Source organism: Marmota flaviventris, chromosome 5 (genome assembly GCF_047511675.1).
Source record: "Marmota flaviventris isolate mMarFla1 chromosome 5, mMarFla1.hap1, whole genome shotgun sequence".
Taxonomy (NCBI): Eukaryota; Metazoa; Chordata; class Mammalia; order Rodentia; family Sciuridae; genus Marmota; species Marmota flaviventris.
The window spans coordinates 10,109,142-10,124,467 of NC_092502.1; the positions used below are offsets into that span (position 1 = coordinate 10,109,142).

A 15,326-nucleotide genomic window follows, 5' to 3' on the forward strand; every position below is an offset into this window, starting at 1 on the left:
CCGAGAAGGGAGCCCAGTTTTCCGGGGATCACGCTGGCCCTGCTCCCGTCACTGTCTGAAGAGGGGCACAGCCCGCCGGCCACCCCCACTGCACACCCTGGGGTTGCCTGACGCACAGGAGGATGGGAGCTACCCTGCAGACCCAGCAGAGCCAAACTGTGGCCCTCCCACTGGGCCCTGGAGCGGGACCCACCAGGGGCATCACCGTTTCCGCCTCCCGGGCCAAGGTGTGAATCAGCAGCCCAGGCTTGGGGCCGCCCTTGGCTTCCGGACAGTTCCACAAATGTGGTTTATTGTCAGCACTTTGGCCCGGGGCCTGAGAGGCTGAGATGACCAGGCTGCATCCTGTCCTCAGAGGGTGGCCCTCTGTTCAGCAGGCCTTGGCCCACAGGGCCTGCAGCTGGCTGCGGGCAGGGAGGGCCAGAGGCTGGGCTGCCTGCCCACTGCTGGGGTGTCCTCGGTGTCAACCGGAGACCCGTGGTTGGGGTCGGGAAGGCCGGCCTGCAGAGCGTTCTCAGCATGGCCCTTGAACTTGGAAGGGGGAGGCTTGATCTGAATTCTCACCAACCTCCAGCTGAAACTTGGCTTGCCTTCTGTTATTAACGAAGGCTACTGCCCATGGTGACAGTAGTGACGCGTGGGACTTTGCCACCTGAAGAAATCACAGTGGCTCCCTGGATCCTCACAGGTCATTTGTGCATCGCACTGCTACTAGTTACTGTGTCCTGTGACCTCCCCCCCCACTGGATTTTTTTGTGACTTTATTGTTTTAATATCGTCCTGGTTTTGTTTTTGAGACATTTTAATGACTGTGGTTCTGTTAAATTCATTTCATTGGAAGTCCTGTGTGTTTCACTCATTTGAAATCATTCTGAGGCTATATCAGATTTCCAAAGGGGTCCTTGGCTCCCCAAAAGCTGACAGGCCCCTGCAAAGAGGTTTCAGAGGTTGGGCTTGGATGCCCCACGGAGTGCCTCTCGCCTGGCTCTGCCGGCTCCTGGCTGTGCAACCTTTAGTGAGTGGTCTGCCTCTCTGTGCTTTTCTGTAAGTTGAGGCAAGAGTAACTGTGAACTGGCCCTGGAGAGGGCTGAGCCCCGACCTGGCTTGGGAAAGAGAAGCGTTGACAGACGGTGGCCTGTAGTCGTCATTCTTATCATCATCTGACTAAGGATGCCTGCTTAGCCAGTGGCCTCAAAGGACCCGACGCAGGCGGTGTGGAGCGCGCTGAGAAAGACACTCCGTGAGCAGTCCAGAGGCGCCCCCCGGACGTGAAGGGGCTCTCCTCACAGGTGGGCGTGTCTGGAGTCGCGGGTGGTGATGGAGACAGTGTTCCAGGTGGACGTCTGTCGTGGCGGCCTGAGCGGGCACTGAGGACCCCTGATGGCGGTGTCCGGAGCGTCCCTGAGAGGCCGCTCAGCCGCCCCTGACTGCAGGCAGAGCAAAGGTCTCGGAAAAAGCCGCCCACCCGCTGCTGCCCTCTGCGCACACAGCCTCCATGGCCGTGAGTCCTGGGCAGGGCAGGGCACAGTGACCGTGGACATGGCGTCCACAGGGCAGAGTTGTAAGTCGTCTGGAGACAGTTAAAGCAGCAGGGCCGCGCGTGCAGGTGTCTGTCATTTATAGAGGGGCCTGAGCACCCAGGGTTGGGGTGTCTCAGGGACAGGGTGGAGGGGTTCCTGGAGCCAGTCTCAGGGGCACGGAGGAATGACCTCTGGGCCACCTCAGCTGTGAAAATGTTTCTGTGCCTGAGAAGGTCTGCGAGGGAGCCCCCAGCACCCAAGCGAGAAATGAGGCGTGGAGGACCTCGGTCCCCACAGACCACTCGCTACGGCCGGGCTGGACAGGTCCCCTGACCTCCTGGGCCTTCTCTGTTCCCTGTGGTACAGAACAGCGATGCAGGATTGGAGGGTGCTAAGATGGGGTGCATCGAGCTCCTCCTAGACCCTCAAATGCTGGAGAGCACATTAAATTCTACGTATGTTTATCACTGTCCAAGCCTTCTCCGGGGAGGAGAGGACAGTGTGAAATGACATCAGAGTCCACTAGGGCCCTCCCTGGGTGGAGGGATGATGCTCTGCCTGGTTGGGAGCTCAGCGAGGTGCAACCCAGGGGCGGCCCAAGGTGCCCACATAATCTGACCTCAGGAGCCACATGCATTTCATGTCTTTACAGAGTTGGCAACCCACACGGGCAGCCACTCCCCTTTACCCAGTACTGGAGCCTGGTCAGTCGTAAGGAAGTGCTTGTTAAATACGAATCCACGTTTTCTTTAATGGGAGGCACTGAGAGGACTCAGGCTACGTGCTGTTGGTAGTAATCAGTTTTCCATTGCTACAACAAAATACCTGAGGTTTGGTAATTTACAAAGAAAAGAAGTTTGTTTAGCTCAGTTTTGGAGGCTAAAAAAGTCCAAATAGCCTGGCGCCAGCTCTGGTAAGGTCCACCCGGCTGTATCATGTCCTGATGGCTGGCACTATAATGTTGGGAGCAGCTTAGAGAGGGAGAGATCACCTGAGGAAGGAAGCCGGGAAGTGGGGAGGGGTCAGCTTGCCCTTCGGATAACCACTCATTCTTGTAGACCTGGCCAGGTCCCTCCTGAGGGCAAGGAGGACTCAGTCCCCCTGCAGCAGTCCAGCCTGGACCCTGCTCCCAACACGAGCCCTTAGGGCAAACTACATCCAAACCATAGCCCTGTGGCAGAGCACCTGTGCCAGGTGAGCAGAGGGGCTGAGGTGGGAGGAGTCTGCTGCCCACCAAGGGCCAGTCTGAGCCGAGGTGCTGGGTGCAGGGAGGGAGACGGCGAGGAGCAGGGTGCGAGGCTCCTCGCTCTGACCCTTCCCACCCCTGACCCCTGGCTCCTCCCTGGGCCCCTGCCACCGGGGGATCCCGCCAGCTCCTTTACCTCCTAGTGCCAGGCTCTGGGGTCTCCCCCGCTGGCTGGGAGGTGTGTGGCCTCTGTGCACCTGTGTCACCTGGCTCTGCAGAGAAGGGTGTGGGAGGAGGACAGCAGCACCCTGTGCTGACACCTGCTGCACACGCCTGGCACTGTGCTGGGGCCCTGCACATCCAGAGTCCCCTGGTCTGGTCCTGGCGGCCACCCCGCCAGCTGGTCCCTTGTACAGCGGGAGTTGGGCTGGGTGGGACTTGCCTCCCTCACAGCTGGAAGTCCAGGGCAAGGTCACGGCCGGGGTCAGCTCCCCCCCCCCCCCCCGTCCCGAGCATCCAGGTTGGAAAGCGCAGCTGGGGCGCTGGCGTGGCTGGTGCCGTGTGGCCCGGGCACTCGGGTCCCTGCTGCCCGCCCGCCCTGGCTCAGGCCCTCAGCCCCTGCTGCCCCCCCTGGCCCTGGCACTCGGCCCCTGCTGCCCACCATGGCCGGGCACTCACTCGGCCCCTGCTGCCCACCCGCCCTGGCCGGCTGCTCCCACCACCGAGGCCCCCTGCTGCTGGGTGGTGGTGGCTGTTTCTGAGGTTTCTCAGTTGACACGTGACGAGTGTCCGTTCGTATGGGGTGCGCCCCGGGATATTTCAGTACAGCGTGACCAGGTCGTGACCCGCATGCCGTCACCTCAGCGTTCATCATGGCTTTGTGTTGGGGACGTTCAGAACCCTTGAGTTGCGGTTTGAATCTGCAGCTGGTTGTCCACCAGGGTTGCCCTACTGTGTGGCCAGGACTAGGAGCTCGTCCTCCTGCCCCGCTGACCGTCCCCCGGCCCTCCACGCCCCCTCCCAGGGCATCCCTGGTGCCACCTTGCTGGGTGGCAGGGTTCATCCTTACGGCTAGCCCACGGACGTTGTGAATGCTCTCGTGTCCTTCGTCCACTCATCCCTCGGTGGTCCTCCCGGCCCCACCTCGGCCTGCTGACTTCAGTTCCTCTGTATACCTGCCTGAGGTGCTGGCGCTGGGTCACACAGGGTGCTGCTCCTAGGTGGTGGTGCTGGGTCACATGGTGGTGCTGTTCCTAGGTCCTGGTGCTGGGTCACATGGTGGTGCTGTTCCTAAGTGGTGGCTCTGGGTCACACAGCAGTGCTGTTCCTAGGTGCAAGTGCTGGGTCACACGGTGGTACTATTCCTAGGTGGTGGCTCTGGGTCACACGGTGGTGCTGTTCCTAGGTGCTGGTGCTGTTCCTAGGTTTCTGGGGCTCCTCCCAGGCTCTCCATGGCGGCTGCACTAATCTGCGTCCGGCTGACGGCGCGTGGCAGCTCCCCTTTCTCTGGGCCTTGCCAGCATGTGCTGTTTTTTGTCTTTTTCTTGATTCCCATTCTAACTGGAGCGAGATGCTGTTCCATTGTGGTTTTGAGGTCTGCTCTGCTGTCTGGGAGGAAACCAGTGCAATTGCTGATGGTCCACGTGACCCTTTCTCGCCTGGTGCCCTCAGTTAGAAAGGGGCCTTCTGGACTCAGGCAAGCCTGAGTTCCAGTTCTGGCACCCTCCCTAACCGCTGTGTGACTTTGGGCAAGTGGACTGACCTCTCTGAACATCTGCTGGTAACATGGGGTGGAAAACAGGCTGCGCTCCGTAGGGTTTCCTAGAAGCAGAGCGCTGGGGATGCAGCCAGTGGTCACGAGGTGCTGGTCCCCAGCTGGGGAACAGCTCCTCCCTCCAGATACCGAGCTGTTGTCTCCTTGTGCAGAAAGCCTCCGCACACAAGGAACAGGACCCTTACCACCCCTTGCCCCGCAGAGGGCTGAGGGGCTGCGGCCTGTGACAGAATCCTGTCTCTGTCCAGTGCCTACCACATACCAGGCTCGTGCTGGGCCTTTGGGTGTGAACCAAGACCCCTCCTGGGCTTTTCCTCCCACGTCTCCTGAGTCTAATTCCTGGCCCTGTCACTTGCTGCTGTGTGACCTCAGGCAAGCCAGTCGCCCTCTCTGACTCTCCAGTAATATACCCTAAGGGAAGCACTTAGTGTCCTTCACAGTAAGACTGACACATGGGCTTATTTTGGTCCTTCCTGGTTGCCTGGAGCGGGCTCCTGGGCCATCCTGACCCGTGCACCCTGGGTACGGGCTCCTGGGCCATCTTGACCCGTGCGCCCTGGGTACGGTCGGGGCTGTGGTCTCTGTGGCTACACAGGGGAGGCGGCCACCTGAGGTCTGGCCCGGTTCCTGCCCGCCTTGCCGGGCTCCTCCGAGGCTGGCACCCCCAGGATCTCAGCGAGGCCCGAGTGCCTGCCCTGGAGGCTTTCCTAGAAAGCCGGCCCGGGCGCCGCTGCCAGCACCTCTGCTTGCCATTGGAAGCTCCCAGTGCCGCCCGGGCCAGATGTGTGGAGAGGTGTGAGCTGGCCGCGGCGCCCGGCTGTGGTGCTCGCCAGTGTGGCCACCCGGCTGCATCTGAGTGCGGGCGCTCGGCCACCAGCCGCCGTGGGCACAGACCTGTGTTCGAGGCCGTGTCACGGAGTCCCAGGGTGACACTCCTGACTCCTCTTAACTCGCCCCGTGTCACAAGGTGTGAGTCGCCCGCGGGGACAGTGGCTGAGTCAGGCAGAGCCTGGGTCTCATCTCCACAAAGCCGATTCCTGGTGGCTCTGGAGCTTTCGGCGGGCAGTGTGCCCGGGCAGCTGTCAGGCCTGCGTCCTCGGTCCCCTGCCAGCCCTGCTGCTGTTCTCCCCATTGCTCAGATGGAGAGAGCAAGGTCGGAGCCTGGGGGACTGTCCCCGCCGCGTCCGGCCACAGAGCCCCTCCGTGTCCGGGCTCCAGAGCGCTCTGCTGTCAGGTTCCTGTCGATGGCTGTAGCAGTGAGGGCTGGTTTGGTTCTTTACCTTCCGAGCAGAGTGGCCCTGCTCCTGGTGTTGTGTTCCCTGACGCCAGGTTCCATGGGGACTGCTGTGGACAGTGCCCGCCTCAGGGGAACGCCCGCCCTCCTGCCACCCTGGGGTGGGATGGGCCTCCTGGAGGAGCGGAGCAGCTCCTGCGTCTTCTCCGCTGCTCCGTCGCTGGCTCAGAGCAGCCCTGGAGGGACGGGGACTCCTCCAGGTCGGGCCAGGCCTGCCTTCCCCTGTGACCAGGCCAACTCTGATGCTGGGCCCCTTGGCAGCTGAGCTCTGCATTCGGCCATTTCAGGAGTGGTGTCGCTGTCCAGGCAGAGAGCCCTTGAGCCAGGTCCTGTGACGGTGGACCGTGTGGGACTATTTGCCTGTCTATTTGTATGGGCTTTTTGCCTGTCTGACTGCCTGTCTGTCTGTCTGCCTGTCTGTTTGCCCGCCCCAGTCATCTCCCCTATCATGGTCAGGAGGCACCGAGGGGCAGGGGGTGAAGGAGGCAGACCCGGCCCTGTCCTGGGAGGGCACCAGCAGAGTGGGTGGCAGCAGAGTAGCCACAGACTCTGGGCTGCACCAGACCCACACGCAGGGGCCTCGCAGGCAGGGGGAGGGGACTCCTGACCAGCACAGAGGAGTGGATCTAAGCGCAGGAGGGAGAGAAGGTGCCCACCAGAGGCAGGGCGCGTGCTGGGTCTAGGCAAGGGCAGCTGGCCCTGATGGGCCCCCAGGCCCCACGTGCTGCTCGCTGTCCTCCTTGGCCATGGGCATCACCCAGCCCATGGTAAGGAGCCGGTACGCAGTGGGTCTCCTGATGCATGTGCCACGTGGGCAAATGACGGGAGAGCGTGGCATGGGGAGCTCGCCCCTCTCCTGGCTGCTGCCCCCTGGCCTGCCCACTGCACCTGTGCACAGTGGACCAGCATCCCCAGCCCCGCCTGCCCCACCTTGCCATGTGCCACGTGGACCAAGAACGGCCGGACACAGCCCTGGCTCCCAGGGGCCTGCCTGATCCGAGCACCACACACTCGAGTCTGGGCCCCGATCCAAGCATTCACTTAATTGAAAAAAAAAAAAACTGGAAAAAGAGAGAACTGGGCAGCCGGCCATCCCAGTGGGTCACTTGCCGTCGCGCCTGAGCCTGGTGATTCCTGCCGCTGATGTGGGCAGGAGAGCTGCAGCCTGGCTGGGGGTGGGGGTGTCCCAGGCCTGTGGACCGGGGTCTGGCCTTGGGCGCCCACCCCCAGCTGCTCTGCTGGGCAGGTGCCACAGGTCCTCGCGTCACGTCCTCCTCCCCCGCCTGAGGCCTCCGCCTTCCTGCAGCTGGAGGGGCGCCGGGTGTGCGGGGAAAGCCCCCAGCACAGACCAGCACGCTGCGGGCAAGGCCACTGCACAGGGACATCGTAGCAACCCCCACCCCCGGCCACCTCCCCAATCCCGGGTTCCTTCCCAAAGGCCCGAGCTGGGCAGCGGTCTCTCCAGGAGGAAATTCAATGTGCTTCCATTTAAAAGAGGAATCCACGATTCTCAGCACTTCCGGTGGCCGGGCTGCTGTGGGCTGTTGGGAATCAGACAAATCGCAGGGTGTTGCAGCTCCAGCAGAGGTGGCAGTCTGACCTACACAGGCAGATGCTGGGCGGATCGAGGGGACCAGGCCCGGGCCCGGGAGGAGCTGCGCCTGCTTCCCGTTAGCCAGGGCCTTGCCCTCCTCCCTCCTGGGCTGCGGCCGCTGCTCCCCCTTCTCGCTTGCTTCTCCCCCACCTGGGCCTGCACATCCACCTCGGCCCGTGGCCAGGTCAGCGCACTGCTGCATTAGCAGGCTCTGCCTGGGACCTGCCAGCCCAGAAACAGCCAGGTGGGAGCTTCAAGGGTGGGGGTCCCAACCGTCTATTAAAGATGGTGTCTGATGCCGGGGTCTGTCGGGCCCCGGACACCCCTGGATGTGTTCCCCAAGACTCTCCGCAGGAAATGGGTCCATCTGCATCTTTTTGCTTTTAGTTAACTTTTCTGATTGACAAACGTAAGGTGTGTGCCCAGGGAGAACAGCGTGCTGTTCAGTCCTGGGTGACGCCTGTGCCCATGGTGTAGGGTCACATTGGGTAATGAGCCTGGCCGTGGCCTTTAGCACTGGCCACTGCTTTGTGGTGAGAACCTTCAGAACCTCCTGGCTATCTTGAAATCTGCAGCATCCCTCTGCTGTGCCCTACGACACCAGAGCAACTCCTCCCTGAGGGACATGGCACCCCTCTGCAGCCTCCTGCCTCACCCCAGCCTCTGGTGGCCCCAGCCTCCTGCCTGCCCGGCCTTTTCACCGAACATGGTGGCCATGGGTGCTGATGTTGAAGTTGCCAAGCAGGATGCCCTGGGGGGCCCAGGCCAGTGACCACCACGGACCTGTTCGGCCCACACAGAAGCCAGCCCCCTACTGTACTTAGAGACTGGGGTCCTCCTCCCTCCATCAGGAAAAGGCCATGTCTTGTCTCCAGAATGAACAGCAGTACCCGAGGGAGGGCCACAAGTCTTCCCCTCCCAAGGGGAGCCTCAGCTTCTGGTTTGACCTCCTCCCTAGTGGCTGGGAGGCTCAGAGGTCTCTGGCCTCAAATCCCTAACTATAAAAGAAAGACCAGACATTCACACATTTCCGTCTCGCCTGAGGCACACAGGGCAAGCCTGTGGGCAGTGGAGCCCAGGCCCTGACTCGGTCTCCGTTAAATGGTCCCCTGGTGTCCGATGATGGCCTGCCGGCTGCAGGGTCCACCTCTGCCATATGCAGAGGAGCTAAAAGCGGAGCTCTAAAAGTGCTGTGGAAACCAGGGTGGACACCCAGACGCCTGCCCACTTAGCTTGTGCGGGATTCTGGAGCTTCTCAGAGGCCAGCTGGCCTCAGTCAACTCCAGAGCTGTCCAGATTCAGTGTTCTTTTAGGTGGGTCCTCGCATAGGAGGCCAGAGGGGCACGGGGAACTTGCAAGAAAATCCAGACACTTGCAAAAGTCGAAAGTGTCCGCAGCTAAGAGCCTAGCCCTAAGCAAGTCACTACGAGGGGTTGACCAGATCAGGAATGTGGTGGGCGCACGGCCACTTAGCACTGGCCCCCCACAGCAGACACTGAGCCATGCCCGTGGTCCCCTCGGCCCTGCGGGAGGCACCCCCCCCACCTGTGCCCTCTCTTCAGGGTTCTCTGCTGCCACCCAGATCGTGGCCACAGGCTCCAGGAAGAGGGAGGTGGCCAGCAAGGCTGCGCATGCCTCCTGTGCTCTTGGCCCTGAGGCCACTGTCACAGGTTTTAGGGCTCCTCGGTTCCCTCCACCTGACACAGCACTGTTCTTGAGCCTGACTCACTTTCGACTCAGCTGCTCTTGAAGGGAAGCTCCAGCCGTCCACCATAAATGGCAAAGCAGTGCCCCAGCTAGGCCCGAGGGAAGTGGCGTTCCAAGGCAGGAGACAGCCCGTGCCGATCTCCTCCTGAGGAGCTCGGCCGCCCAGGGATCCTCTCCCCCTTACGGAAGGAGCCAAGCGAGTGTAGGAGGCACTGTCCCCACCAAAATCAGACACTGCCAGTGCACCCCGAGTGGGATACCTGTCACGTGACTCCTCAGCAGCCCTCTAGCCGGCATCGTGGGGAGATTCAGCCAGACCTAGACACTCTGGGAACCCACCGGACAGGTTTGCCCTCAGGGATTTTATCAGCAGGGCAGAAGCCCCTTCTCATGCTCCGAGTCCACACGGCGGAAACCTGTGAGGTCACTGTGCTCCGGGGCCAGGCGCAGCTGTTTCGCATCGTCCTGGCAGGAGCGGCCTGTCTGGGGGCCCTGGGCCTTTGCAAGAGCTGCAGCCACAGCCGGGATCTGGGTTAGTGGGTGGCAGGAGCGAGGCTGTCTGACCCCCTGGGGCTTTGGGGATCTTGCTGAGGCCTCTTGCTGCCTTTGGCTTTGCCCAGGCCTGGCCCCTCCTGCCTCTCAGGGGCCGCTCAGCTTGATTCTGGCTTCAGTCTTTACTCCTGGCAGAACTGACCCCCCTGACTGGCGCTTGGAAATGGAGCCCAAATTCCTGGTGCTTAGTGGGGCCTCGGTGCGCTGGCCTGGGGTTGGACCTGCCACGGGAGGTGAGGGTGAAGGACGGGACGAGTCACAGAGCATTTCCCTTCAAGTCCCAGTGTGAGCAGAGATTCTGACCAACATTTCTTCCATTTCTGGAGCTTTACAAAAGTTCTCGTTCAGTCCTGTCGGTGGCCTGTGGGTGGGAAGGACCGGCGTCCAACACGGGGGCGTGAAGAGGCTGAGGTCTCACCCCAGCTCCATGAGCTCAGGGGCCTGTCTTCCTGCACCCCACCGTGTCCCCAGCCTGTGAATGTCCTCCTACCCCACCCTGGAGAGCCCTCTGCCCTCAGCTGAACCAGGCCCGGGGCCTGAGCCAGGGCCCAGTGAAGACACGGCTGGGGCTCCTAAGACATCGTCCCCAGGCTGGTTCTTCTGGTCCTAGGAGGTGATGTTCTTTTCTCTGGTTAGAAATAGACTGTTCCTGACTTAGGACGGGTTGACTTGCCATTCGACTATAAATCACACTAAAAATTCCAAATTTGGACCTTTTCCCAGGCTAGCTGTGCCGTCCAACACCCTCGTGACGCTAGGCGGTCCAGAGAGCCACGGCCCAGTCAGCCCCACAGTCATGAGGGGAATGACAAAGTCACGCAGTGTGTGTCACGAGCGATCATTATTGACTCCGTCTGAGGCGCAGTTAGATGCAATCAAGCCTATTTTATTAATGTCCATCACACTCCAGATACACATCTTAATTCTAAGTCCCAACTGAGTCTACACCCAAGGGGCCCAGACGCTCACCTGTGATGTGTCTTAAGTCCAGGTCCCTGGAATACCACCCGGGCCAGGGGAGTCTGGTGCGGGGTGGCGGGGGGAGGGGCAAAAGTGGCAGAGGTCTCAGTCTCTCTGTCCGGTTCCCTGCCGCCCCCCAGAAGTCTGGGTTTTCAAGTCCGAGTTCAGTTGTGCTTGCAACTGATAACTGGGTGGGGTCCGGGGTGGACGCCCTGGGGTGGACTTGCACACCACTCCCTTAGGCCTGAGCTCTGCAGTCACATCCTTGTGTTGCTCGCAGCCTTCTACCCATCGCACACTGATTGGTCCCGTCACATTCCTGGTGCTCCTATCAGTGTGACATCCGACAAGGGGGTGGGTTCGCTGGGCACGGCCCCATTGCAGGTGGAGGAGCAGCTGTACCCGCCACAACTCTAGAAGTACAGAAGGCATCGAGGTCAGAGTCCTCGAGGTCCTGCGTCGTAGCCTGCCGCCCTGCCATGAACCTCGGGCCTGCACACACATCCGGACACGGCACGGTCGGCGACCTGTGTGGGAAGACACGTATCTGCTCGGGTTCATTTATAGCCCCAAGTGAGCACTTGTGACACTCTCGTGAGTGCCCACTGGCTCTAAACAAGTGTCCTCCTCCTGGTCCCTTCAGGGCCATTGTCACCAGTGCACTCTAATGACACAGACTCGCAGGTGTCACGGCAGCCGTGGGAACATGCATACGGCTTACACCACAGCCCGGCCCTCCCCCCATCCCTGCCACTCTCAGATCATCTTTGTCCTCCTAGATTCGCACGTGAGGAGACACTTGCGACACTTTTCTTCCTGAGTCTGGCTCCTTTGCTCAACATGGGGCTCTCTGGCTCCCCCACTTCCCTGCAGATGACTGGTCTTGTCTCCCGCAGGCGCCTTCCCGATTTTCTTTCCAGGCCTGGGGTTGACCCCAGGGCCCCCACATGCTGGGCAAGTGCTCTTCTCTCCACCAAGCTCCCTCTGCAGCCCTGGTTAGAATCTCATCTGAGGCAGGGTCTTGCTGAGTTCCCCTGACTGGCCTTGAACCTGCAGTCCTTCCGCCTCAGCCCCGAGTAGCTGAGATTGCAGTGTGACTCTGCCAGCTCCTCCTCCTCCTCCTCCTTTTCCCTTGGTACCAGGGATTGAACCCAGGGTGCCCAACTACTGAGCCGCATCCCCTGCCCTTTATATTTTTCATTTTGAGACAGGGTCTCACTGAGTTGCTGAGGCTGCTGTGAAGTCATAATCCTCCTGCCTCAGCCCCCGAGCTCCTGGGATCACAGCCAGGGCACCCAGCCTAGCTCATTCTTCTTTATGTCTGATGATGCTCTTCACGCACATGTTTCCTTTATCCATGATGTGCTGATGGTGCCTTGGCTCATGCCGTAACCTGGCCATTGAGCGCGCTGTGAGGGACGTGGCTGTGCAGGTGTCTCTGGGGTGCCCTGGCTCTAATTCCCTGAAGCACACCCCCAGGCCGGTCTATCGGGATCGGGTTTGTTTGACTTCCATGCTTCTTCCCTAGTGCTGTACTGGTTCACACCCCCCAACAGTGTCGTGTGGTGGTTTTCTGTTTTGTTCTGTTTTTGGTGACTGCCAGCCGTTCTGACTGGAGTGAGTCAGAGCCTCGGTGCAGTTTTGATTTGTATTTCCCAGATGGTGAAAGAGGTTGGGCATTTTTCATGTATTTGTTGGCCGTCCCTACTTCCTCTTTGGGGAATCACCTGTTCAGTTCATCTGCCCACTGATCGAATCGTCTGTGTTTTGGTTTTCGGTTTCCTGAGTTCTTCACGTGTTCTGGACATTGAGCCTCTTCTGGAAGAGCTGAGCAGGGACGGCCCCCTGCAGGCCGTCCCTCCACTCTGCTGATGGCCTCCTGGGCTGGCAGACGCTCCTCAGCTGGCCGGCCCCACTTGTCCATCTCAGTCCTTGCTGTTGTGTCCCGAGCTGTTGAGTCCTCTTCAGGAAGTCCTTGTCTGGCCCGTGTCCTGAAGTGCTTCCCTGTGTTCTCCAGCAGTTTTGGAGTTTCAGGTCTTAATCTCTAGGTCTTTGACTCCTCTGGAGAGATGGGGACCTGGCTTCCTTCTGCCTAAGGAGCTGCAGCACTCTTGGCCGGGAGGCTCTTGCTCCAGCCTGTTTCTGGCACCTTGGCCCCAAGTCGATGGCTGTGGCTGAGTGGGCCTATCTCCGTGTCTGTTCCGTAGGTCACGTGCCCGTTGCTCTATGGTGGGTTTTGCAGTCGGGCCCTGTGATGGCCTTAGCATTGCCCTTTTTGCTCGGGATTGATTGCTTTAGCTACTCAGGGCCTTTGATCTTCCCCGTGAATTTCAGGGTTACTTTTCTAGATCTGTGAGTGGTGTCCTTGGTCCTTCAGTGGGGCTCGCACTGAATCCATAGGTTGCTTTCGGTAGCATGCCATTTTTCAGCACCCCGCCAGCCCACCACAGGGTGGGTGGGGCTGCCGTCCTCCAGGTGGCTCTCGTTCCGTCTTCAGCTTTGTGATTCTCGTAGTCGAGGTCTTCCACCTCCTTGGTCAGGGTTAATCCTCTGTGTTTTTTTAAGTTCCTGATTTCTTTCTTAGGAAGTTCATTGTTGGTGTACAGAAAAGCCACTGGTTTCCCTGTGTTGATTCCGTGGTCTGCTATACTAATTTGCTAAATTTATCAGATCTACTGTGCCATTATTTTTTGCACTTTTGGGCTTTTTGTTGGTGGTTTGTGATTTACGATGGCCCCTGCACAGTGCTCAGGTGCTGTCTGGGTTCCTGATGGGCCCCACATGTGTGTGAGAGAGAAGCCTGGTTCAGGCACGAGTCCTGGAGCCACGGCCGTGAGCTCAGAGTTTGAGGATGCACAGTGCGTATTAAATAGGGCTCCTTGCACAGAAACACATATGCAAGAAAGCCGCGTAGGATCACATGATGCAAATGAGCAGGAATCGTAGGACCGCGACCCTGCATCTCTCCAGGGGTAATGATGGAGCATCTGTCAATCAGTATTCTTGGTGACACTGTAGAAAGTGGGTGCTGGGAATCATGAGAGGTAGGGGTGTGAGTGTGTGTGTGTGCATGTGCCTAGATGTTTGTGTAGGGTGAGTTTAATTATATGCCGCTGTTCCTTGGTCTCTGTTGGGATTGGGTCCATGAGCCTCGAAGCTATCAAAGTCCTCAATGCTCAGATGAAAGAATGTAGTATTTACACACAATCTTCGTGCTTTGACCCACCCCCGCAGGGCTTGTGGTCCCTAAGGTCAGTGTCGGTGCTGTGTCAGTTCTTGCCATCTTGTGTCAAGAGAGTAAGGACAGTATTTTCCGTCTGCAGAGGTGGACCCTGCGGACACACAGGGCCAGCCGTGATGCGTTTGAGGTGGAGAGTCCATTGTGTCCCTGGTGAACTTTCCTCGTAGGTCAGAGTTGTCTTACTTGCACAAAAGCCCTCAATGCACCAAAAGGGGAATGAGGCAGAAAGCCCAGGCCCTTGTCATGCGCCATAGAAGCCACAAGCTTGGGTGACACACGATCCCCATCCTTGATTCTGTCAGATCCCGGGTCTGTCCGGGGAAGGGGAAGAAGCCGGTCTTGTCAACAACCCAGTTCACAGAGACACTGGGATGGGAGGGGGACAGTGACATGGCCGCGTCCTCACTGATGGGCAGGGCAGCATGGCTCTGCCCGCAGGGACTCTAAGGCGGCCAGGTGCCACCCCTGGGCTGCCACCCCCCACACTTGACGCCACTTCATCCTTGGCACCAGTCTGACCCTGCAGTTGGTACCCTCCTTCTGAGGGGGCAGCTGGGCTCGGAGAGGGCCAGGAGCCTGTAGCCCACCTTGGCAGGGCTGCCGTGGAGACTGGGTCTGCCCTGGGCCTTGAGCTCCCTGGGTTCCCAGGACCAAGGACCCTGGCTCCCTTCGTTTTGTGGGTGGGTCATTGTCACGGGGAAGATTCTGGAATCCCAGGAGTCCAAGGTGGAGGAGCTGGCGTCTGGACACCCCTGGCGGGAGGACGAGGGCAGGAGAGTCGGAGAGCCACCAAACTCCGTCTTAAGACGCCTGGTGTTGACACTGTCTGTCCCTCCCCGCAGGTCTACATCATCCGCGTCACGTGGTCCAGCGGCTCCACCGAGGCCATTTACCGGCGCTACAGCAAGTTCTTCGACCTGCAGGTGAGGACTCGGGTCCTGCTGGGCTGCGAGTGGGCAGGGGTCCCTTGGTCACTGTGCACTGTGGCTGGAGGGTCTGGACTCTCTGCTTCCTAGACTTAGACGTGCGTCACTTCCCCCGTCGCCACCGTGCCTCATGCTCTGTGCTCTGAGAGGCAGCGCTGTGGTCTGTTGCAGGAGGACCGGGGCCTCCCCATGTGGCTCTGCAGCGCCATCTTGACCTGGGTTTTGAATGCCAATTCATTTGCTGGTGAGCTCAGCTTGTTGGGTGCAGCTGGGCTCTTGGGGCCGCTGGGCTCTGAGTCCAGCCCCATCTCTGGCCCACCTCAGCCTCTCCCTCCACACTCAGCTCCTGAAATGCCCCGTGTTCCCTGACCCGCCCTCGCCGGGCCTTTGTACCTGCAGAGCCTCACCTGGAACATTCCCAGCCCCTCCTGAGCTTGACTTGGGCAGCTCCTCAGGGCACTCGTCCTCTGGAAAGCCTGTCTGACTCTCCCCAGCCAGCAAGAGCCACCTGCGCCCCACGGGCCTGCGGGCTTCTCTGTGTTGACTGCCTGTCTGGGGGCCCAGTGTCCCCA

At 60.0% G+C, this 15,326-nt stretch overlaps 1 protein-coding gene across 1 annotated transcript in view; it reads left to right on the forward strand.

Moving 5' to 3' along the window:
* Positions 1-15,326, forward strand: part of Sh3pxd2b (SH3 and PX domains 2B) — a 75,785-nt gene that overhangs the window by 8,830 nt on the left and 51,629 nt on the right. The window contains exon 2 of the mRNA XM_027938754.2: positions 14,671-14,751. Coding sequence (XP_027794555.2) covers positions 14,671-14,751 — 81 coding nt within the window. The remainder of the gene's footprint in view (positions 1-14,670; positions 14,752-15,326) is intronic.